This window comes from Pristis pectinata, chromosome 10 (assembly GCF_009764475.1).
Source record: "Pristis pectinata isolate sPriPec2 chromosome 10, sPriPec2.1.pri, whole genome shotgun sequence".
Classification (NCBI taxonomy): Eukaryota; Metazoa; Chordata; class Chondrichthyes; order Rhinopristiformes; family Pristidae; genus Pristis; species Pristis pectinata.
Window position 1 is genome coordinate 12,267,229 of NC_067414.1, and position 23,455 is coordinate 12,290,683.

At 41.5% G+C, this 23,455-nt stretch overlaps 1 protein-coding gene across 2 annotated transcripts in view; it reads right to left on the reverse strand.

Moving 5' to 3' along the window:
- Positions 1-3,401: 3,401 nt before the first annotated feature.
- spast (spastin) overlaps positions 3,402-23,455 on the reverse strand; it is a 65,468-nt gene continuing 45,414 nt past the window's right edge. The window contains exons 6-16 of one of the 2 annotated variants that reach the window (XM_052024507.1): positions 22,743-22,836; positions 20,563-20,637; positions 16,464-16,535; positions 15,974-16,049; positions 15,759-15,850; positions 14,543-14,622; positions 13,584-13,626; positions 12,793-12,872; positions 11,879-11,949; positions 6,285-6,325; positions 3,402-6,081 (exon numbers count right to left, since the gene is read on the reverse strand). In XM_052024507.1, coding sequence (XP_051880467.1) covers positions 5,953-6,081; positions 6,285-6,325; positions 11,879-11,949; positions 12,793-12,872; positions 13,584-13,626; positions 14,543-14,622; positions 15,759-15,850; positions 15,974-16,049; positions 16,464-16,535; positions 20,563-20,637; positions 22,743-22,836 — 853 coding nt within the window. In that variant the 3' untranslated portion in view covers positions 3,402-5,952. The remainder of the gene's footprint in view (positions 6,082-6,284; positions 6,326-11,878; positions 11,950-12,792; positions 12,873-13,583; positions 13,627-14,542; positions 14,623-15,758; positions 15,851-15,973; positions 16,050-16,463; positions 16,536-20,562; positions 20,638-22,742; positions 22,837-23,455) is intronic. The other variant, XM_052024506.1, reaches the window with a different exon arrangement.

Consider the following 23,455-nt stretch of genomic DNA (forward strand, 5'->3'; position numbering starts at 1 on the left):
CATGGAATATCATTAAAGACCCTCACCATCCAGGACACACCCTCTTCTCATTACTATCATCAGGGAAGAGGTACAGGAACCTGAAGACCCATACTCAATGATTCAGGAGTAGCTTCTTCCCCGCAGTCATCAGATTTTGGAGCGGTCCATGAACACTACCTCATTGTTCCTTTTTTTAATCTGTAATTTTTTTGTTTTTATGTCCTTGCACTGTACTGCTGCTGCAAAACAACAAATTTCATGTCGTATAAGGCAGTGATAATAAACCCGATTCTGAATGAGAGCCCTCCAGGGTAAAATGTTCCAGAGATTTTCAACATGAGCAAAGGAGTTTATCCTCATGGTTCTAATCTTGGGGTCCAAGTCCATACCTTCCTGAAAGTGGCAACACAAGTAGACAGAATGATAAAGACGACATATGCATGCTTGCCTTCATCGCTAGGGGCACAGAGTACAAGTGACAGGAAGTCATGATGCAGTTGTATAAGACGATAGTTAGGCCATACTTGGAGTATCGTGTATAGCTCTGGTCGCCCCATTACAGGAAGGATGTGGAGGCTTTGGAGAGAGTGCAGAAGAGGTTTACCAGGATGCTGCCTGGATTAAAGGGGATTAGCTACAAGGAGAGGTTGGATAGACTTTGATTGTTTTCTCTGGAGTATCAGAGGCTGAGGGGTAACCCAACAGAAGTTTCTAAAATTATGAGACGCAGAGATAGGGTCGGCAGTCAGAGCCTTTTTCCTAGGATAGAGATGACAAATACCAGAGGGCATAGCTTTAAGGTGAGAGGGTGTAAGTTTAAAGGAGATGTACAAGACAAGTATATTAAAAAAAAGTGGTAGGTGTCTGGAATGCACTGCCAGCAGTGGTAGTGGAAGCAGATACCACAATGACTTTCAAGAGGCTTTTAGTTAAGCACATGAATATGCAGGGAATGGAGGGCTATGGATCATGTGCAGGCATAAGGGATTAGCTTAATTTGGCATCATGCTCAGCATAGATATCATGGGCCGAAGGGCCTGTTCCTGTGCTAACCTGTTTTATGTTCTATATAACCCCTTATGCTGAGACTATTATATCTTTCTTTGTCACATGTCCATCGAAACACACAGTGAAATGCATCTTTTGCTTAGAACGTTCTGGGGGCAGCCATAGGTGTCGCCACACTTCCGGCGCCAACATAGCATGCCCACAGCTTCCTAACCCGTACGTCTTTGGAATGTGGGAGGAAACCGGAGCACCCGGAGGAAACCCACGCAGACATGGGGAGAACGTACAAACTCCTTACAGACAGCGGCCGGAATTGAACCCGGGTCGCTGGCGCTGTAATAGCGTTACGCTAACCACTACACTACCGCGCCTGCCCATCTGGAGAATCAAACTGCTAGCATCAGGTTTATCAGGCCACTTAAGAATTTCCCAAGTTCCAATGTGTTTAAACTAAGTAATAGAGATCTAGTGAGAATTCACTGTTGCCTGCTTTCTCTGATCTCACCTGCATTCCCTTTCCAACCCACCCCTTTAAAATCTTTGTGTCCTCTCCACTCTTCAGATTGGTTTGCAATTCATATTTGAACAATTACATCTCTACTTTCCACTTTGTGGAATTCCAGGCAATAATAAGCGAATTTTCTATCTAATGTCCATTTCATGCTGGTGTTAATCCTCGGTGTGGAGAAGGGGAGGGGAGGAGAGAGCTACTAAAATAACATCTTATCATTCTACTCATTCACTGGTTTCCCTCCCTTTAATGGTAAGGGAATGACGGCACCCAGAGGCCAATCTGGGGAGCTGCAGATTTTTATTAAAACACCAACTTCAGCTGTGATTATGGAGCTTGAACCTGCATGTAATGTCACTGAGCATTAGAATCAGCTAGTCATTATACCTAGTCTTAGCCCTCAAATTATCGAGACTCTCACTTTCACAACATCACTGATTTCCATCTTGCTTCAAGCATCATCTCCATGTCGTTGACACTTGTGGACTGGACTATTCCAAAGTTTGCAAATATCTAGGAGAACTTTCCACTCCGAGTCCATTTGAGCTCAACCAAAACTACGCTGCCTGCAATTCGCCAATCACCTCTGCTCATTGATGTATAACTGCCCCCCAGTGCCTCAGAATTAATATTCTTTTCACCATTTTCAATTGGCCTGTAGCCACTCCAACCTGCAGCAGCCCGAGTATCGTGTCCCCCATTCCAGTCCCACCGTATCATGCTCTGACCTCTCCCTGCTCCGGCATTAGCAGGTATGACTGCAGCGGCCAGCTCCCAAAGCTGTGGAATTTCCTTCCCCAGCCTATCCTTAAAACTGTTTTATTCCCACATCTAAGAATAAGAAATTAAAGCAGGAGTAAGCCATACCAAAGCCTGCCCTGCCATTAAGACTAAAGTTCTCCCTTTGACCGCGTAGGTTTCCCCCAGGTACTCTGGTTTCTTCGCACATTCCAAAGATGTGCAGGTCAGTAGGTTAAATGGCCACTGTAAATTGCCTCTAGAGTGTAGGTGAGTGGCAAAATCTGGGGAAGGGGTGAAATATATTGGGAATACTGTAGGATTAGAGTAAAACATGATAGTTGGCGCAGACTCACTTCTGAACTTGACCAACCAGCCAGCATAATCAAAGACCCCACCCACCCGGGTCATTCCCCCTTCTCCCCTAGATACAGGAGCCTGAGGGCACGTACCACCAGGCTCAAGGACAGCTTCTATCCTGCAGTGATAAGACTATTGAATGGTTCCCTTATACAGCAAGATGGACTCTTGACCTCACAATCTACCTTGTTATGACCTTGCATCTTATTGTCTACCTGCAATGGATTTCCCTGTAGCTGTGACACTTTACTTTGCATTCTGTTATTGCTTTTACCCTGTACTACCTCAGTGCACTGTGTAATGAGTTGATCTGTACGAGTGGTATGCAAGCTTTTCACTGTACCTCGGTACAAGTGACAACAGTAAACCAATACCTCAGCTCCTCGTTCCTTCCTGTTCCCTCAAATCCACAATAGTCCAAACATCTGACGTCTCCCAGACTTGAATTGGCCTCCATGGGGTTCTGGAGTGGTGAACTACAAAAAATTCTCAACCTTTGGAGAGAAGAAATTCCCATCACCTCAGTTGTGAATGAGCAAATAGTCATCCTGAAACCATGTTCGTGCAGCTCAGTGTCAACTTTAGTTTGATTTTGTTTCAGTGAGGAACCCTTGGGGCATTTCAAAATGCTAAAAGCATTATAAAAGCCAGTGCTGAGTTATTTCCTCTAGCAATTACCAAGACAGCAATGCTGCCTGCACTACCTTCCAGGCTGATGTCCAGATGCTTGCATTGTACTACAAATCCTCCTGCTCACTGGCCTCCAGCTCTGCAAAAAAATAAAATCACGGGCTTCACAATTCCCAGAGCTTGAATTAAAAATTTATTTATCAATATATTAGACATGAAAAACAAACAGACCAAAATAAATCATTCATGCATATCTATACAAAAAAAAATAAAAGTTCCAAAAATACAATATATACTAATTGGGACACTTCACCTTTCTCTATACCAGTTTCAGCAGTACCAGAGTGTTGGAATTACAAGTGTTAAAATAAAACAATATCACTGTCTAATCTTGAATACCATGCTCATAATTAAACTTCCTACTCATGTCAAGTTCAATGCAATGATGTAAAAATCTGTTAGAGGATCATTAAAAAGTTATCAAAGTTTGAAGAATTCACACGCCAGTTAATTGCTTTGCATTAGTTAATGGTCATATCGATAAGAGTTTCAGCAGTGTAAATTCACAGACTACAGCTAGAAAGTTTGGAAGAGAGTTTCAAAGCACAGATTCAACTAAATAGCAAAGGTACTCGGTATTTACTTTCAGGCCTTTCATTATTTCAGTGCTCTCTGAATTCTAGGACACTTCATTCCTACTCAGTGTCTGCAGTCATTGCCTTTCAACACAGGTCTCGCATTCGGATAGTCTGCAGTACAAGACCTTGCAGTGGTTACAAGATATTAAAAGCTCTGCTGATTTGGTTTGGTCAGATGCATCTCAAGAAAAAAAACTAACTGTGCACCACGTAATAAAGCCGCAAGTTATCAGGTTCACTAGCTCAGCACAACTGTCTAATGAGGTAGAGTTGGTACAAAAAGTTACTTAAAACCTCCAAAAACGGAACCACCTTCTTCAGTTCACAATGATCAGGTTACTCCAAGAGCCCACCTCCTCCAGCATACAGACACACATTGGGATCCCCCTCAACCAGAATTCAAATGGAAAGGCTCTGGAATGAACAATCTCCACTTGAAATCACTGGGGGTAAGGAAATTATAATATTAACTGTTTTTAATTCCAGGGTGATCATTTCTTCCAAAAAGTGAATTTGTATAACAAGCATTTCGTGATCTCAGGGCATGCCAACCACATTACCAATAACTACATATGTTTTAAAGTATAGTCACTGTGTTCTAGGAAATTATTTTGTACCGTTAACAAAATGTAACATTAACATATAGCATTTTGTCAACATTAAGACAGAATTCATGGGTTGTTGTAGGATCAGGAACATAGTGATAAAGTGTAGCTGCACAACCTTCAAGGGCAAACAGAACAGCACAAATAAATGTGGTTCACACAGGGGTCAATGATGAATCTGTTGCTGTTTAATAATAAGCACACTGGGTGACCTCATCCAGAGGCTACCTTAAGGGAGATGGGTAGATAAAAGCATTCCGCCTCTGGTAATTGATTTTCGTGGAACTCAATTTTGATTAAAAAGAAATACACTCTCTGACATCCTCCCTCCTAACATTCTGCCTCCCTACTGTGAACTGTGATATCGTTAGCAATGACATGTGCAGGAAATTCTCTCCAGATACGCTTCTGGGACCATGACCACTGTGTCACCTGTGCAACAGTTCAGGAGAAGAAATTTCTAAATAGTAATTCTGGTAATAATAGCAAAGTGAGGAAGATTAATGGAGTAAACTCAGGATTCAGGAAAAGGAACGCAAGGAAGAAAGGAGAATTTAAGAGAGTTCAGATGTTATATCAAAAAGATACAAAGAGCTTAGGAAGACAACTTATAGGATAGCCCAGACTTACCTCAGTATTATAAAATTGCATATAACCCACCCCTGCAACAATATTTTCAAAAGATTCAGCCAAATAAAGGAAAGAATGGTGGGAAGAAAAAAAATCACACACTGAACTGAACTGTACAAGCAATATTTTGCTATTCCTCCAACACGTGCAAGCCTTTTGTACCAAGTCTATCTGATAAACAATGTGCCGGAACATCCAAAGAACAAGGCAAAGTTATTTAGTGGTAGAATGGTTCAAAATAAATCAAGTTACCCAAAATAAAGGGAGAAACTCTTGAAAGCTGATGAGCACTGAAAATATTCATTTCACAAAGATATCATTTTGTTAGTGTGCAACCAGCAACTTATTTGGCACTGTTGAACAGATTTGATCATCTGTAATAGATGAATAATGCTAGTGGTTTTTTTTAAAGAGAGTGGATTAGTTATAGGAGCAAAAGGACCAAAAATGATAGGTCATAAGTGTACTGCAAACTTAAGGCACGATTCTTCCTATTGTTGTGCTTCTACTAAGTATAGTCTGAACAGGGACCAACTTCTTTACATCAGAAACAAAATATACAGATGATATACGTGACTATTTCTAAACCCTAAGCTCAATTTTCATTGACTGCCAGTTATGTGGTCAAAGATCCAGAAGCACAAAGACTCCTGAAACTTGGATTAAAAGCACGTCATGGAAAAGAGTCAGTTTTGTAAACTTATCCCGTTAGCTTTTGTGTTCCTGATTCCAGTTAGAACTTGTGATGAAACAACTTTGGATGCCGTTTACTGCTAACAACCCACGTCACACTCCTTGATCAAGTCAAGTCCATTAAAACAGTGACCGGAGCCGATACTGGTTTGATCCATCATGAATTAACAGCAGTGTCTCCGTAGTCCTCGTTCCAACGCTTGTATCCCTCGAGAGTCTGAGGGCCTACACTGCGCTTTATCTTCCTTAATGAATCCTCAAAGTCAGAAAGTCGGATCTTTCTCACCTGGACAGGCAGAAGGCACATAAGTCATGGCTGGTTAAGTAACGTGTGGTTTACTAATATAGCAAAATGATCAGGGACCAAGATTAAAAGTGTGTTTTTGAACTGCAGCTACAATTAGATACACTGTGGTGGTACAAACATAATGAGGCAAATGTTGCTATTCAACACGGGAATATTTTGAATACAAGAGAAATGAACCACACCTCACTGGCAGCCATACTCCTTACTTCTTCTGGCTTGAGTTCTGCAGTAAAAGGAAAATGTAATTTTGATTACTCAAAACATCAAACCAGAGCAGAAGAAACTCTAGCAACAGCAAATATTCATACTTAGGCACCTTTGAGTAAGCAGAACGTGGCAACAGAGCTAAAGGATTGTGGTAAAAGCCCAACTGGTTCCATTGGGAAGGGAGTCTGTTGTCACGTTCAACCTGAAACATCAACAATTCCTTTCCTCCCGCCCTCCCCCCCCCCCCACCAACCGACACTGCTCAACCCCCCCACCCCCCGTTCCACCAGCAGATTGTTTGCAGCACTTAAGTGTCCAGATAAGCACTTAAAATCACTTAGGTATACAATGCTATGGGCCACGTGCTGGAAGGTGGGATTAATACAAATGGGTACCCACTGGTTAGCCTGGATGTTGTGGGCTGAATGGCCTGTTTCTGTGCTGGATGCCTCCATAACCAATGCAAATAATTAAATCCTCCACTGCATCAAGTTACTATTGACATATTCTCAAGTTGCCCAAGGATGGACAACAAATACCAATTTTGTCAGCTGTGCCTGCAGTTAGAAAATACAGTGGCATGCAAAAGTTTGGGCACCGCTGGTCAAAATTTCTGTTACTGTGAATAGTTAAGTGAGAAGGTGAACTGATCTCCAAAAGTCAAAGTTAAAGATGAAACATTCTTTTCAACATTTTAAGCAAGATTAGTGTATTTGTACAATTTTAGAGTGAAAAAAGGAGAGGAGCACCAAGCAGAAGTTTGGGCACCCCAAGAGATTTGAGCTCTCAGATAACTTTTACCAAGGTCTCAGACCTTCATTAGCTTGTTACGGCTATGGCTTGTTCACAGTCATCGTTAGGAAAAGCCAGGTGATGCAAATTTCAAAGCTTTATAAATACTCTGACTCGTCAAACCTTGTCCCAACAGTCAGCAGCCATGGGCTCCTCTAAGCAGCTGCCTAGCACTCTGAAAATTAAAATAAAGGATGCCCACAAAGCAGGAGAAGGCTATAAGAAGATAGCAAAGCATTTTTCAGGTAGCCGTTTCCTCAGTTCATAATGTAATTAAGAAATGGCAGTTAACAGGAACGGTGGAGGTCAAGTTGAGGTCTGGAAGACCAAGAAAACTTTCCAAGAGAACTGCTCGTAGGATTGCTAGAAAGGCAAATCAAGACCCCCGTTTGACTGCAAAAGACCTTCAGGAAGATTTAGCAGACTCTGGAGTGGTGGTGCACTGTTCTACTGTGCAGCAACACCTGCACAAATATGACCTTCATGGAAGAGTCATCAGAAGAAAACCTTTCCTGTGTCCTCACCACAAACTTTAGCGTCAGAAGTTTGCAAAGGAACATCTAAACAAGTCTGATGCATTTTGGAAACAAGTCCTGTGGACTGATGAAGTTAAATAGAACCTTTTGGCCACAATGAGCAAAGGTATGTTTGGAGAAAAAAGGGTGCAGAATTTCATGAAAAGAACACCTCGCCAACTGTGAAGCACGGAGGTGGATCGATCATGCTTTGGGCTTGTGTTGCAGCTAGTGGCACGGGGAACATCTCACTGGTAAATACCAACAAATTCTGGAAGCAAACATCACACCGTCTGTAAAAAAGCTGAAGATGAAAAGAGGATGGCTTCTACAACAGGATAACGATCCTAAACACACCTCAAAATCCACAATGGACTACCTCAAGAGGCACAAGCTGAAGGTTTTGCCATGGCCCTCACAGTCCCCCGACCTAAACATCATCTAAAATCTGTGGATAGACCTCAAAAGAATAGTGCATGCAAGACAGCCCAAGAATCTCACAGAACTAGAAGCCTTTTGCAAGGAATAATGGGCGAAAATCCCCCAAACAAGAATTGAAAGACTCTTAGCTGGTTACAGAAAGACATGGTCCATGTTGGCACCAATGACATGGGTAAGAAGGGGGATGAGGTCCTGAAGAGCGAGTTCAGGGAGCTAGGCAGAAGACTGAGGAACAGGACCTCAAAGCTAGCAATCTCGGGATTGCTGCTGGTGCCGCGCGATAGTGAAGGCAGGAACAGGAGGAGGTGGCAGATAAATGCGTGGCTGAGAAGTTGGTGCAGGAGGGAGGGTTTTAGATTTCTGGATCATTGGGATCTCTTCTTGGGAAGGTGGGACCTGTACAGAGAGGACGGGTTACACCCGAACCAGAAGGGGGCCAATATCCTTGCGGCTAGGTTTGCTAGGGTGGTTCGGGAGGGTTTAAACTAGTTTGTGAGGGGGAAGGGAACCGGAGGAGTAGGTCAGAGGAAGAAGGGGATGGGGAAAAGTTAGATCAAACAGGTAGAGAGGCTTTGGAGAAGGAGAAGCAGAATACAGGCTATAAAAGTAGTAAGGTAGATGGACTGAAGTGTGTTTACTTAAACGCAAGAAGCGTCAGGAATAAGGGAGATGAACAGAGGGCTTGGATAAGTATGGGGGACTATGATATTGTGGCTATTACTGAGACGTGGCTGACGTCAGGGCAGGAGTGGATATTGAATATTCCTGGTTTTCGGTGTTTTAAGAGGGATAGGGAAGGGGGGGAGAAGAGGAGGAGGGGTGGCGATACTGGTCAGGGACACTGTTACAGCTGCGGAAAGGATGGATGTTGTAGAAGGATCATCTCTAGAGTCCGTATGGATGGAAGTAAGGAACAAGAAAGGAGCAGTTACTCTACTAGGTAGTAGGGATAGTCCAGGGAATTACAAACCGGTGAGTCTCACGTCTGTGGTGGGTACGCTGTGAGAAAGGATTCTAAGGGATAGGATTTATGAACACCTGGAGAATCATGGACTGATTAGGGACAGCCGGCATGGCTTTGTGAAGGGAAGATCTTGCCTCACAAGCCTGATAGAGTTCTTTGAGGAGGTGACGAGGAAGATTGATGAGGGTAGTGCGGTGGATATGGTCTATACGGATTTTAGTAAGGCATTTGATAAGGTTCCTCATGGTAGGCTTCTTCAGAAGGTCAGAGGCCAAGGGATCCAGGGAAGCTTGGCTGTGTGGATTAGGAATTGGCTTGCCTGTAGAAAGCACAGGGTTGTAGTGGAAGGAGTGCCCTCGGATTGGAAGGCAGTGACCAGTGGTGTCCCGCAGGGATCGGTTCTGGGACCTCTACTTTTTGTGATATTTATAGATGACTTAGATGAGGGGGTGGAAGGCGGTTAGTAAGTTTGCGGACGACACTAAGATCGGCGGTGTTGTGGATAGTGTGGAGGGCTGTCGGAGCTTACAGAGGGATATTGATAGGATGCAGAGCTGGGCTGACAAGTGGCAGATGGAGTTCAATCCGGTGAAGTGTGAGGTGGTACACTTTGGAAGGACAACTCCAGGGCAGAGTACAAGGTAAATGGCAAGGTACTTGGCAGTGTAGAGGAGCAGAGGGATCTGGGGGTTCATATTCACAGTTCACTGAAAGTTGCCTCACAGGTGGATAGAGCAGTTAAGAAGGCCTATGGGATGTTAGCTTTCATAAATCGTGGGGATTGAGTTTAAGAGCCGTGAAGTGGTGATGCAGCTTTACAAAACTCTAGTTAGACCACACTTAGAGTACTGTGTTCAGTTCTGGTCGCCTCATTATAGGAAGGATGTGGAGGCATTGGAGAGGGTGCAGAGGAGATTTACCAGGATGCTGCCTGGATTAGAGCATATTGAATATGAGGAGAGGCTTAAGGTGCTAGGGCTTTATTCACTGGAAAGGAGGAGGATGAGAGGAGACATGATAGAGGTATATAAAATATTGAGAGGAATAGATAGAGTAGACAGTCAGCACCTCCTTCCCAGGGCACCAATGCACAAGACAAGAGGGCATGGCTTTAAGGTTATGGGTGGGAGGTTCAGGGGAGATATCAGGGGGAGGTTTTTCACCCAGAGAGTGGTTGGTGCATGGAATGCACTGCCTGGGGTGGTGGTGGAGGCAGATACATTGAACAGGTTCAAGAGTTTGTTGGATAGGCATATGGAGGAATGTGAGATAGAGGGATATGCGGGAGGAAAGGGTTAGATAGTGTGAGGGTGGTTTGATGGACGGCACAACATGGTGGGCTGAAGGGCCTGTTTTGTGCTGTATGGTATGGTTCTATGGTTTACAAGCTGTGATACTTGCCAAAGGGGGTGTTACTAAGTACTGACCATGCAGGGGGCCCAAACTTTTGCTTTGGGCCCTTTTCCTTTTCTGTTATTTTGAAAGTGTAAACGGTGGAAATAAAAAAGTAATCTTGATTAAAATATTAAAGAAATGTGTCATCTTTAACTTTATGCCTTTTGGAAATCAGGTCATCTTTTACTCGCTTAGCTATTCACAGTAACAGAAATTTTGACCAGGGGTGCCCAATCTTTCGCATGCCACTGTAAGTTTACAAAACCTGTGGACATTGAAATCATGTCAAACTTGTCAGAGTGGGAGCTCAAGTCTCCAAGGTCATGGCAGAAATCAGAATCACAAGTACAGCTAATTGCACCGCCTGGGGATGGTTACATAACACAATAAATGTGCAACAGAAAAATGCCAGAAAATCCTCACGTCAGGCAGCAACTTTTGTTTCGGGTCTGCAGCCCTTCATCAGAACAAAATGAAAGTGGAAGTGTCAACCATAGTTACTTGAAGGAGTTTCTCTAATCTCTGGTCTGTTTAGAAATACAATCAATGTATTTCCAGCTGTCAAAATATAAAAGATGTCTCTTTTTATTCTGCATTTAACAGGTAGTGGACTAATCTGGGCAGCACAATTTAGGAAGAAATGCAAGGCTTTGAAAGAAGATAAGAGAATGAAAGAGAACCAGTGACCAGGTATAAAATTAAAATCACACCTGACAATTGCCAATAAGAACTCCACCAGAGAGTGCATACGTATATTTCTTTCCAAACCCTATCTGATTCAAAAGGCATTTGCAGAAAAGCAGGGGGAAAAGAAAAAGGCTTGCTACACTGTACGTACTGCATCAAGAATAGAGGCCAAGGCAGCAGTACCATGCAAATCAACCTATCCTGGATAAAACACAGAGCAGCGCAGCCCTCAAATGTTTTGTCAGAACGTACAACTGACCCAAAGTGAGCTTGGGTTGGGCAATCAGGCTCCAGACCATATTGCCCCTCAAGCCAGCTCTACCATTTAGTACTGTCACTGGTGAACTGATCTTAGCTCAAACTCTACATTCCTGCCAGTTCCCCTTAAACTTTGATTCCTATATAGCCCAGAAGACGTGGAAGAGATCTATTACAGTATTAGGATACAAGGACTTCCACTGGAGAAGCTGGCAAGAATCAGTAAAGAGAAGTTAAACCATTCCCAGTGGCAGAAAAGTGGATGACCAGAGGACATATTGACAAAAGAACCAGGAAAGAGATGAAGTTTTAGGAGTTATGGAGATCTGGAATGCACAACTGAAGGATGACAGAAACAGTTACCAGTAACTTTCATAGGGGATTTGGATACATACGTTAATGGAGAAAAAAATTACGAGAAGAACAGAAAAACAGACGCAGCTGGAAGTAACATTCAATGAGTTGGCACAGGTGTGATGGGCTGAGTGGCTTTCTTTGATTCCGTAAGATTGCCTACCTCGAATTGGACCCAGTGCCGCATCCTTCGCCAGTGCAGTCAGGTCACTCCCCGAATATCCTTCCGTCTGCCTGTACAACACCAAATATCACTATTAAGGTTCATACACCCAACACACATAAAAAGATTTGATACTTATTGAAAGTATGCAGCTTCTTTTGAAATAGATAGTAACGAGCAAGGGTGATCCTAAAGTAGTTGTTTAGTCAGAGTATATGTGGAAGTGATACAGTAACATGCTGCTGCCATAAACCACCAGCATTAAGTTAGTCTATTTGCCTCAAAATTATTGTTCTTTGTTATGTGGTACTCTTTATGTAAAAATACTCTAGAGCACTATACTCAAGGAATGGAACAACAATTAGGAATGGAACAGCAATTAATATTTGGGCAGAAGACTTGGGAGTGTAGCAACGCAAACATATATAACCAAAGAGCTTGTTCTGGCATTCAACAGGATCACGACTGATACTTTGACCTAATTCTACATACGAGCCTTTGCTCTGTATCCTTTTCACGCCTTTGGTTAACACAAGGTAAATATTGAAACTACCCTTTGCATATGGAAATATTTCCTAATCATTCCTGAAAAGATCTGGCTTTCATTTTTACACTGCAGCAAAAGTAGCTTATCATTTTGCTCAATATCCTGAAGACTCATGGAGTCACAGCTTACTAAGTTGTGGGAAGTAGTCTGACTGAGATGGTGTGTGCAGAGTGGTGAAGCCAGTTTCTGAACATTAGTCATTGCTTTACTGGGGAAAATTAGGTCAAGAGGCACAAACTTTAAATTGGAACCTGCTATAGGTCAGTCTCAAACAGAATGTAATCAGTAAAACAGAACACAAGTGTCCTAAAAAAGTGCCTCAACAAGATTAACAATCTTAACAGTTCAGTGTTGGTGAATTACTTACTTGGCCAGATGCTCAAGATCCTTTCGATTCAGTGGATTGCCATGTTTGGCCAAAAGATTTGTAAGCAGCAACAACCGTGTCTGAGGAAGATGGTGAAAAGAGAAAGAAAATGAATGCTGCTCCACAACGTTCTTCAGAAACCTAACAGGTCACATTATATATCGCTACCCTGCCATTTCGGCAAGATTTGAATTGGAGAATTTATATAGAGAACATTAGGGAGGGAGGAAAGCATGAACAAGAGGGAGAAGGGAGATTCAGTGTTCACTGGTTTTCGAGTCAAGAACATGCAACCATCTGGGTAGGTTTTACTTCTTCCTCTTGCTCCAACTTGTTCTCTGCACTTTCTTCATACCCTCCTTCATCACTAGGGATTGTAGGGGACAGAGGTGGGCCAGCACTGTGACTCGTGGGAGACACCAGGCCGTTGTGTCACCCAAAGTAGACAACTAGGCCATTAGAGTGACTAGGGTCTATGGTCCATTTTGCACAGTCATGATGGCTGGAAATGAAAAGTACAAAATAAGAGAGTGAATATGGGAAGGTGAATGGGCAAAGGGGATAATAAAGCAATTCACAAATACAAGTGTTTACTTAGGAAGTGTCCAGGGTTAATGCATCAAAAAAGCTAAACATAATTTCTAGTGGTTCCATTATATTAGAATAACTCATGACACGAGACAAACTAGAAGTTCCTAGCCCAGAGAGCCTCGAGAAATGTCCAAGAGGTATACTCTGACAATTAAATATTTTGAAACAAGATTGAAAATTGTTAAATGTCATTCACATACTTGCTTATTTGGCAGCGAGACAAACACCCTCTTTGTAAAACGCCTGTAGGGAAGGAGAAAGACCAATGAAACAATCACACTTCCAAGTAATCTTCAGAATAACTTGAATAATTAAGCTTTATACTAAACACAGATTAACATGTCAGCTTTCAAAATGTTAAACCTACCCTTCTGGTATATTCATATCTGTAGAATTACAGTAGCATGCCGCTTAAAAGGCTATTTGGCCCATTGTGCCAAGGCAGTGCTATCTAACAGTCCCATCCCACTGCTCTTTCCCTGTGGCCCTCTAAATATTTCTCTCATCCAAGTCCCTTCTGAAAGTTATTATTGAATGTGCTTTCTTTGAGAGTATATTCCAAATCATCACCTGTCCCGTAAATATTTCTTCCCTTTTTGCCAATTACCTCAAATTTGTTCTCTAGTTACATCACTAAACAGTTGCACTTTATTAAACTCCAATCAAAACCTTTCATGATTTTGAACACTATCAAATTTGCTCTTAAATTTCTTTCCCAAGAACAGAACCAGCTTCTGTCAAAGCTGGTGCTTACAACAGTTTTTGAACTTCTAAGATCATCTAAAAACCAGTATCAACTGAAAAATAAATTAAAATAATTCACAAAAAATTAAAAACAGTAAAATGAGAAATAACCTTCACCTTTGCCTCCTAATTTTTCAGGCCTGAAGAGAAAAAAAATGTTTGCCGAAATAAAAGATGAGAGATGTGCAAACACCTGCTGATACTTGGGCTGTTCGTTGTATGTTTTGTTTTCCCTGCCACTCTGATAGGCAGCAAGTTTCCAATGAACACATTTTACAAATCAAAATTTCATTACAGTATGTTCTCTGCTACACAAGATTGCCATAAAAATTGGTGAACGGTATATCTAAAACTAAGCAGAGCAAACTACTTAACAAGCTATACCTATAGCAGTATAGAAGTACCGGTTACTCACCTGAGGACAGCATCATCTAGTTCCTGCGGCCTATTCGTTGCTCCCATTACTAGAACTCTATCATCTCCACTGGACTGTACCTGAAACAGTGCAAAATTGATATTTAATGTTTTGTTGACATTGGTGATGACTTTGCATGTGGAATTGGAATCTTTATTCTTTTAAGTTATTCCTTCATATTCCATTTAGTGTTCAGCAGCAAACAGTGAAAGATCAAGATTCAAGTTTTTGCTCACTGAGAATTCAAAAAGAGGCTATTTTTAAAGTGCTCAGTGGCAATGAAATAGGTTTGTCAGGAGTTCAAACTTGCAACAGTGAGGTAGGACACCCTGATACTCACGACTGTTTTCTTGCCATGGTTGATAGACCCCAGGCAAAGGCCTTGTGACGCTCTGCTGGGAGGTTCAGAGAAATTGGGAAAGGTGGGGTGTGGGGCGGGTGGAATAAAAGAAGAGAAACTGGGGGGGTTGGGTTTGGGAGTTAAGTGAGCCAATTCCAAAAGCAGAGCAATGGGTTAGCTAGCAGACTGAAGCAAGTTGAGCTGGAAGCACAAAAGGTTGGAGGCAATGAGGAAAATAGTTCTCCTGTGACTCGAGTAGGAACACTATTTCTCACAAGAGAAAGGTGCAGAATCACAAAAGAAATCAGACCTACTAGTGGAACAGAGCACAAATTTTCCCCTTTCCTTTGTGGTAAGCAATGCAAAATAAAGCAGAGTCTTGCTTTACTATTGACTTGTTTTTACTATCATCATGCTACCTTTCGTGAGATAGAGAAACACACACCCAACAACAGCAGGCTCCTGGTCCTGAGGGATGGGAGGTCTAATTAGATGAGCATCCAATGTACACCATGTCCAATTGATATTTACCACTGGATTTTGAGGAATATTATCCCTTCTTACCTCTAATTTACAAACAGATTAACTACACCATAATGAACCTCCTCTCTGCTCCAACTTGCATAGGATCATAAGATGAAATGAGCATTATAACCTGCCATTAGGGCAGCAGGCTCCCAAATGTCAACATAATACATAACACAACATACAGACTACATTAGACAGGTACATGGACAGGAATGGTTTAGAGTGTTATGTGCCAAACACATGTAAATGGGACCAGCTCTGGTAGGTAGCTTGGTTAGCATAGACTAGTTGGGCCAAAGGGCCAGTTTCTGTGCTGTATAAGTCTATGTTGTGACAATCCATACTCACCCCATCAAATTCTATTAAAAATTCTGTTTTCAAGCGCCTGCTTGCATCGTGCTCTCCTTCTCTCCTCTCACAAAGGAGGCTGTCTACTTCATCTGCAAGGAGAATCAACACATTTGTAAGTAAGATAACTCACTGTTTCAGGCAGAACTTGTTGAACACCAGCACTTTAAAAGCTTCTAGATAGAGTAATGACAGAATTTTAGTACTGCACTCACCAATAAAAATGATGGATGGCTGAAGTTCTCTAGCTACTGAAAAGAGAGCTCTCACCAACTTTTCTCCCTCTCCAACCTGAAGCAGAAACAAATATTTAATTAGACATGATTTAATAATTCAGTCCTATTGTTGAAATATTTGTAATTTGCCATAACATCTCCAACATTGAAAGCCATTATATAAACTGTAATTAAATGTTCAATTACTTTGGAGGTGTTCTCTTATCCATGATACTACATGTGTTTTACTCAATGGAGTTTACAGTATTACTTTAGGTTTGGCATGAGAAATATAACTGACATCAAGGAAAACTATAGAGACCAAGTGGACTGGGGTGCTTTATCACATTCCCACTGTTTTGGACTTTATGTCGTGCCCAATGCCAATGCAAAGCACTTTCCTCCCATTCCCTTCCCAAAATGTAGCCACTAACCAAAAGGAAAGCATTCAAAAACTTGCTTTAACTCTTGAGTTTACATGGTTACTCACATATTTGGAAGTAAGACTCGCAGCACTGATATTGAAGAAGGTTGCATTTGATTCGGAAGCCACAGCTTTAGCCTAATTGAAACAAGGGAGCTGATATGAAACATCAAAAGTCTATTACACAACAAATTCATATAGATTGGAAAAACCACAACTTGCTTATCAGAGATCTCATTTAGGTGCAACTGTACCTGAAAATCAGTCAGGCATTGAATTTATTTCTTTGAACAACTGCGCGGTGCGTTCAACAGCAAGCCATTACAGTGGTTTCAGTAACTGAGCACAATTTTGATTTTGTGTCGAATCAGTTTCCATACATCAGATTTCTTTGAAGTTAAAGTGACGTGCTATTAAATAAAGGAGTATGTACACACAGCTACATGATGAATGATAATTTATTTGTAATGATGAACCTTGATAGCCAACTACTTACATTTAGGCTATGGATTTAACATAGCAAACTGTTCTTAGGTAATTTACAAGTGTGTTATTAAACTCTGGCACCAAGAGCAGAAGAAAGGTAGCAAAGTGAAGAGGTTAAGGCTTAGGGGGCAAGCATCTGAGGCATAGGCACCACTGGAACAAATCAGACAGTGGAGAGATCAAGAGATAGCGTGATAAAATTGAATGCTTGAAACATAAGTGGATTGATATGTCAGGAATGTTGGAGATGGGGTGATAGTTACAAGAAACAGTAGATTTATGGATGAATCTTTGGAGTCAAAAGACTGTCAACAGATTTAATGGGGAAGGGAAATAGCTGGAGGAGAGAAAGCAGTTACCAAAATCAGGAAGGAAGTTCGATGGTCAGCAGTTTAGTGAGATTAGGGTCAAGGAAGCTCATCTCAGACAAAAATGGAGATGGGATAGAATCCAGAAAAAGATGGAAGTTCAAGGTTAGGACCATGAGGTTTGACCCCATGAGGTAGAGGAAAGGAAGGAAGCAGCAGAGGCTGCTAAAGAATGGTCTAATCACTACCATAAAAAACTACCTAAAACTCCTTAGATTTATCACAGAGGCAAGAGTGGACAGTTTAGACAACAACTTGTAAAGGTGAAGACAGGACAGGGTTTACCTTTGCATATGTTTAAGGCCATAGTGAGCAATTTTGGCAAAGAAAGAGAACTCAATCATGGGTTGCCTGCTTCAACCAAGTTCACAAGCAAATGATTAAGAGTCATCTGTCAAATATGCTTTTATCTCTATCTTTGGACTGCAAAAGAGCAGAGATGAAGGCCCACTTCGAAGAAGAACTGGAGTAAGAAAGCAGTAGTTTAATTGGTCAGAGACAACAGCAATAAGCACAGTGGAGAGGGCACAAATGGGCAGATCGGTAGCTATAAAAGAGTTCCTGATAAATTTACAGACAAAATAAACAGTTGGAAAAGGATGTTTTGTATTAGAGAAAGAAATGGAGTTTGGGGGGGGGGGGGGGGGGGGGGGGTGGGAATATTAAGCCAGAACAACAGAATGTTTTCTGAATACTTATTTAGAACCTTTAAAACAGATCAAATGACAAGAACATAAATCGGACAAGAATTTTATTGCAAATTTGTACTGAGATTTTTAACCTCCAATTGAAAGGAAACGGGAGCTCACTTTAATATCCTCATCTAAAACACGAGAGTGCTGCCCTCTCTCAACACTGTACTGGGAGCATTAGCCTTAATTATATGCCCAAGATCTAAACCCCAAAACCACTTAACTCAGAAAGTAGTCCCACTGAGAAATTAGATATTAGAATGCATGCCTAAAACACCATGCATGTAATAAGAATGCTGAAGATTCCAAAAACCTAAACACGCAGACAAATGAAACACTATTTTTAAAAACTTTATACAACAGTAAACAGACTGCATATCTGGAAATAGATTTTGCCCACACTGTGAAACAAATTTATGTTAAAACTCGTCCACCCATAGACAAATTTTCTTTTCCACTTATGTTTTTCACATTACTGACAAAGACCTCCCATGAGACTACACACAATCTCTGTTAACTAACTAGCTTCAAATGTGATCCATGCTATCTGAGAAATGGCTGTTAATAACTATAACATTAATATGCAAGTCTTTTCTGCCAACTTTTCAGCTAAGACAGCACTCCATTTCAACAACACAAGGCAGGCATTGTTCTCTAAGTCAAGAGAACTGGGTAAGCTCTGGCATTGTTTTTAAACACCCCCATGAGTGGCGGCCCTTCACATTAAAAGTCTTAACTGTGATTCTGGTTAAGTCTGTGTGAAGTAATCAATGGAAATATCCTGCCATCAAGTATAATGATGAAGGAAACCATTCAACCAGTATTAGCCAAAGTGCAGTGCAGAGCATTCACCCAAGTCAGATAACATGGATTCAAGTTCCATTCCAGACTGAAACTCCATTGCAGTTCTGAGTGAGAACTGAACCCTCAAGATTGCCATGTTTCAAATGGGAGACGAGGTCAAAAGACACTATTTCTAAAGACAATATGTGGGCATTAGTTACACTGTTGTTGTGGGACTTTGTTGTGCAGAGTCCAGTTCATTTCCCTTGTCATAGCAAAGATTACAGCCAGAAAACACTTGTGAATGAAAAGTGCAAGTTAAAATCTCCTGAGATCACCTAAAGTTTCTACAGAAATGCAAGTTTTTATTTATTTCTCTTTGCTCATCTTTCAGTTATTCCAACCCCAAAATCCACCCATACATTTACTGTTCCTTTATTTCCATTTTTAAAATTATCCTCACATTGTAAACTATACTACATTTGACAAGTGTTTCTGAAAAGAGCAGTTGCATAGAATGACCCATTTTATTTCCAATCTTTGTTAAAGGATTAATGAGTAGCTTCCCCCCCCCCCTCCCCACTCTCTATTCTTTACCGTCAAACCAAAAAGCAGAAGAAACTGGGTATTGAGAGTCAGCTGCAGCATGCAAACTTATCCTTGATCTCACATCGTGCGGTTTATACATATGCAGCTGATACTACTGGTTGTACTGATAACAGACTGAATTGCCAATTCTGTATGACCACAGACACAGCTATTGGCAGACAATGACATGAGCCTTCGCCTCGTTCCAGTCCTATGTCTTCCAGTCACGAGGGCTTGGAATCTGCAGTCACAGCTAGACCAGCAATGAATGAAAGCCACTGTGAGCTTTGAATTGGAACAGCTATTGTTCAAGGGGGATAGCGTACCATGGGCAGAAACCGAGTGTGGGATAATCAGGCGTCATCTTCTGCAGCTCAAAATGCATTTGAAAGTAGGCTTGTTTGGATCCCAATCAAGAATGTTGAGCACAAAATAGCCTGTTAGCTGCAGGGACCAGCTGAAGTTCATGCAAACCACACAGCAGGACATCAAAAGTGTGCACACTACACTTACCAAAAGTAAGGAAACCTTCAGATGATTATGATACCTGCCTCAAAGTGACAGAACTCAGAGGGAGGGGAATACTAATAAACCAGTCCTTAGAATTAAAACTATGATTGATAATTTTGTAAAACAGCTCTGTTTTATCCAGCACTGTGCTTACAACACAGTAAGGTAAAATTTTTACATTTTTGTTTTAAAGTGTAAAATCACTCATGTAACATGGACACAGCCACTTGGAGATGAAGTGAATGAAAGGTGGCTAATAAGAGCAAAAAAATTGCAATTATATAGCCTTTTTCATGGCCTAACTTCACATCAAAGCAGATTTTCAAATAATTTTGAAGTATTGTCACTAGTATAGTATAAATAGCACATTAGCCGATTTACAGGTAACCAGAATGTGTGCCATCAACCAAGATACCAGAGAAAACTCCTGCATTTCTTCAAAGTAGTGCCTTTCTACATCCAGCAGAGGGCAGACAGTTTAACTTCTGATCCAAGAGGACTCAGTGAGCTGACGTCCTAGATCATGTGTTCAAGTCTCTGACGTGGGTCTTAAACCTACACAACCTTCCAATTTGACTCTATCCACTGAGCCTCAGCTGGCATTAAAGACCATGTCCATTCAGTGATACAATTCAAATTCAGAAAACAATAATGCAATTGTATGTACTGCGAGAATAACCTTGAGGCATCACAGCTTTGAATTTTTACACCTGGCCAGGTACATTTGATTTTACATACCAGCATTGTTTTCCCATTTCCAGGTGGGCCAAACAAGAGTAATCCTCGAGCCGGAGCTCTTAGTCCTGTGAACAACTTGTGGAAAGAAAGAGCAAAACAAATTAAAGAACTCTCACTTTAATCAATTCCTAGATTTGATATCTCCAAAACCAGCAAAATGTCATTAAATGGCATCTGTATAATGACATGGCACACTCACGCTTTTCTCAGAACTTCACAGCCAGTAAATTACTTTGGAACTGCAGTCATTGATTCGATGTAAGTGCTGCAAGCCAATCTCTGCAGACCAAGGTGCATAAAATCTCTATACCCCACTCACCCTACAACACAGTTTCTTAAGATGGATTGGCTTTGGTGGGGGAATATCCCTCCCACACAAGGCTAATGGAGTTGTTTAAGGCTGTTCCAAATGAACAATTTTCCTTTAAACTTTCACTTGCAGGATGCAAGTATCACTGGTAGGGCCTTAATTTGTTACCCATCTCCAATTGTCCTATAACACACAGTCTATGTCAATTCACACTATATGCTCCAACTCTATATAACAAGATAGCCATTAATGAATTCCATCGAGAATTCACTAGAACTTTTTTAGCAATAAATTGGCGAGAATTGGATTTACTGCTACAAAGAGTAACTGAAATTAATAGCGTGCTTGCTTTTAATGGGAAACTAAGTAAACACGAGGGGGGGGGAATGGAATGCCAAAGGTTTAGTGTAAAATTAAGGCAAGTATAAGTTTGTGTACGTGAAAGATTACCATCGGTGAGTTCACCACCATCACCATCCTGGGGATAGGATGGTCATTGGCCAGAACCTCAACTGGACCAGCCACATAAATAAAATAGCTAGAGTGAGTCAGCAGCTGGGTATCCTGCATCTAGACACTCATCTCCTGATACACTAAAGCCTTCCCAGCATCTACATGGCACGTCAGGAATGTGATGGAACATTGTTAACGTCCCTGGACAAGAGCAGCTCCAATAACTTAAGAAGCTCAACGTCATTCAAGAAAATGCAGCCCACTTGAATGGCAACCCATAAACTGACCTGAGTATTCATTTCCCTCCACCACAAGCCCAGTGTGTACAGTCCATAAAATGCAATGCAGTTACTTGCCCAGGCTACTGTGACAGCATCTTCTTTACCCACAACTTCTCCTATGAAGGACAAGAGCAGGAACATTACCACCTGGAAAGTTCCCGTCCAAACTGTACACCATCCTGATCTGAAAAGGTTTCGCTGGGTCTAAATCCTGGAATCCTTCCAAATAACAAAATAAGGAAAAGATGAAGTCTTCCTGCAGACAGTACCTCCAAAATAGCAAAGGAGGCAGAAGGGAAGTTTAAGCATGGTTCCAAAAAGTGTTAAAAGGGAATGAGTGGGTCCTCCATTTTTATACAAAAAGCATTCTCAAAAATACATAGCAAGGTTTCATCCAGAAACATCAACAGTTCAAGGGAGAAGCTCACCACCAATTTTGGGTCTTGGGCAATAAATTTGGCTTTGCTAAATCCATACTGGTCCCAAAATATTAATTTTTAAAAAGTGGCCAGGTTCAATGCTGCAACTCTTGTATTAGGGCAATTAGGAATTAGGGTATCCTAATAGTCAATAGGTAGGGAAGTTATGTATTGGGAGACACAAGAGGCTGCAGACGCTGGAATCTGAAATAACAAAATCTGCTGGAGGAACTCAGCAGGTCAGGCAGCATCTGTGGAGGAAAAGGAATTGTCGGTGTTTCTAGATGAAACCTTTGCTATTTCAGAGATACTGCCTGCAGGAAGACTTCATCTTTTCCTTTATTTTTGTTGCTGGTGATAAATTTGGCACGACTTCTCTGATTTGCATCCAGCACTTAACAGCAAAAGCCTCTTAATATTAATTGACCTTTAAGAGATAACCTTGTAGTGTCTGCCAAGTCCAAGTAAGCATGAGCCAATGACATGAAGTCACCCTTTTTACTGCCTGAGAGTCCTTAAGGCCATTGGTGGAGAGAACAAAAAGCACAGCAGGGTTGGCAGCTCAAGGTTAGGGCGATGGGCAGGGAGCCTGATTTATTATTTGCTATGAACTCTTTCCAACAGCAGGCTGTTCAAGTGGGAGTGTTAGAGATGAAATCACAACGAGTCATATACATGGCAAAATAATAAACCTCACAAGGAGCTGACTTAGCTTACTTCGGGCCTGAGAGTCGGAAGAATGACAATCTCCTGCAGAGCCTGCTTCGCCAGCTCTTGCCCAGCAACATCTTCAAAACGGACAGATGGTGCACTGTGCAGAAAGAGACATTAATAAACACTGCTGCCCTTCCACACAGTTCCATCCAGGGCTCTACAGACACATCTACATCAACTGCTGTCCTGTCAAGTTTACACCCATACATCTAATTACAGTCACTAACTGGAAATGCCATGGTTTGGATGTGGCTCACAAGATGATATTTTAACTCACTGAAGCCTGGGTTTCCATGCTCTCTTTAAACTGACCAGGATCATGCTTCCTGCTCTACATTTAAACTTAACAGGTTCACTGAAAAATTATTATTTGTAACGTATTACAAAAAGAGGAATTTAAAAAAAGTGTTTGGGTATTAATAAGAATAACACCCAAGAGTCCAGAAAATCTGCTAGTCTGGCACCAAAGTCCCATGCGTGCCAGATTATCAGTGTTTTACTGTATTAGCTCTTATCTGCTTCCCTTCTTCCCCACAATCTTAAGCCCTGCAGGAAATGAACAATGTTGTTTAAAAGTAGACCAATAAGTGTTGGTAATAATTAAGAGCTTCCCTCTTAAAAAACAAACCTACAAATCTACACCAAAGCCTACTGTGTTCCCAGGAGGCAATGCATTAATGCTTTACTGTACAGTCAAAGTTCACCCCTGAAGAAAC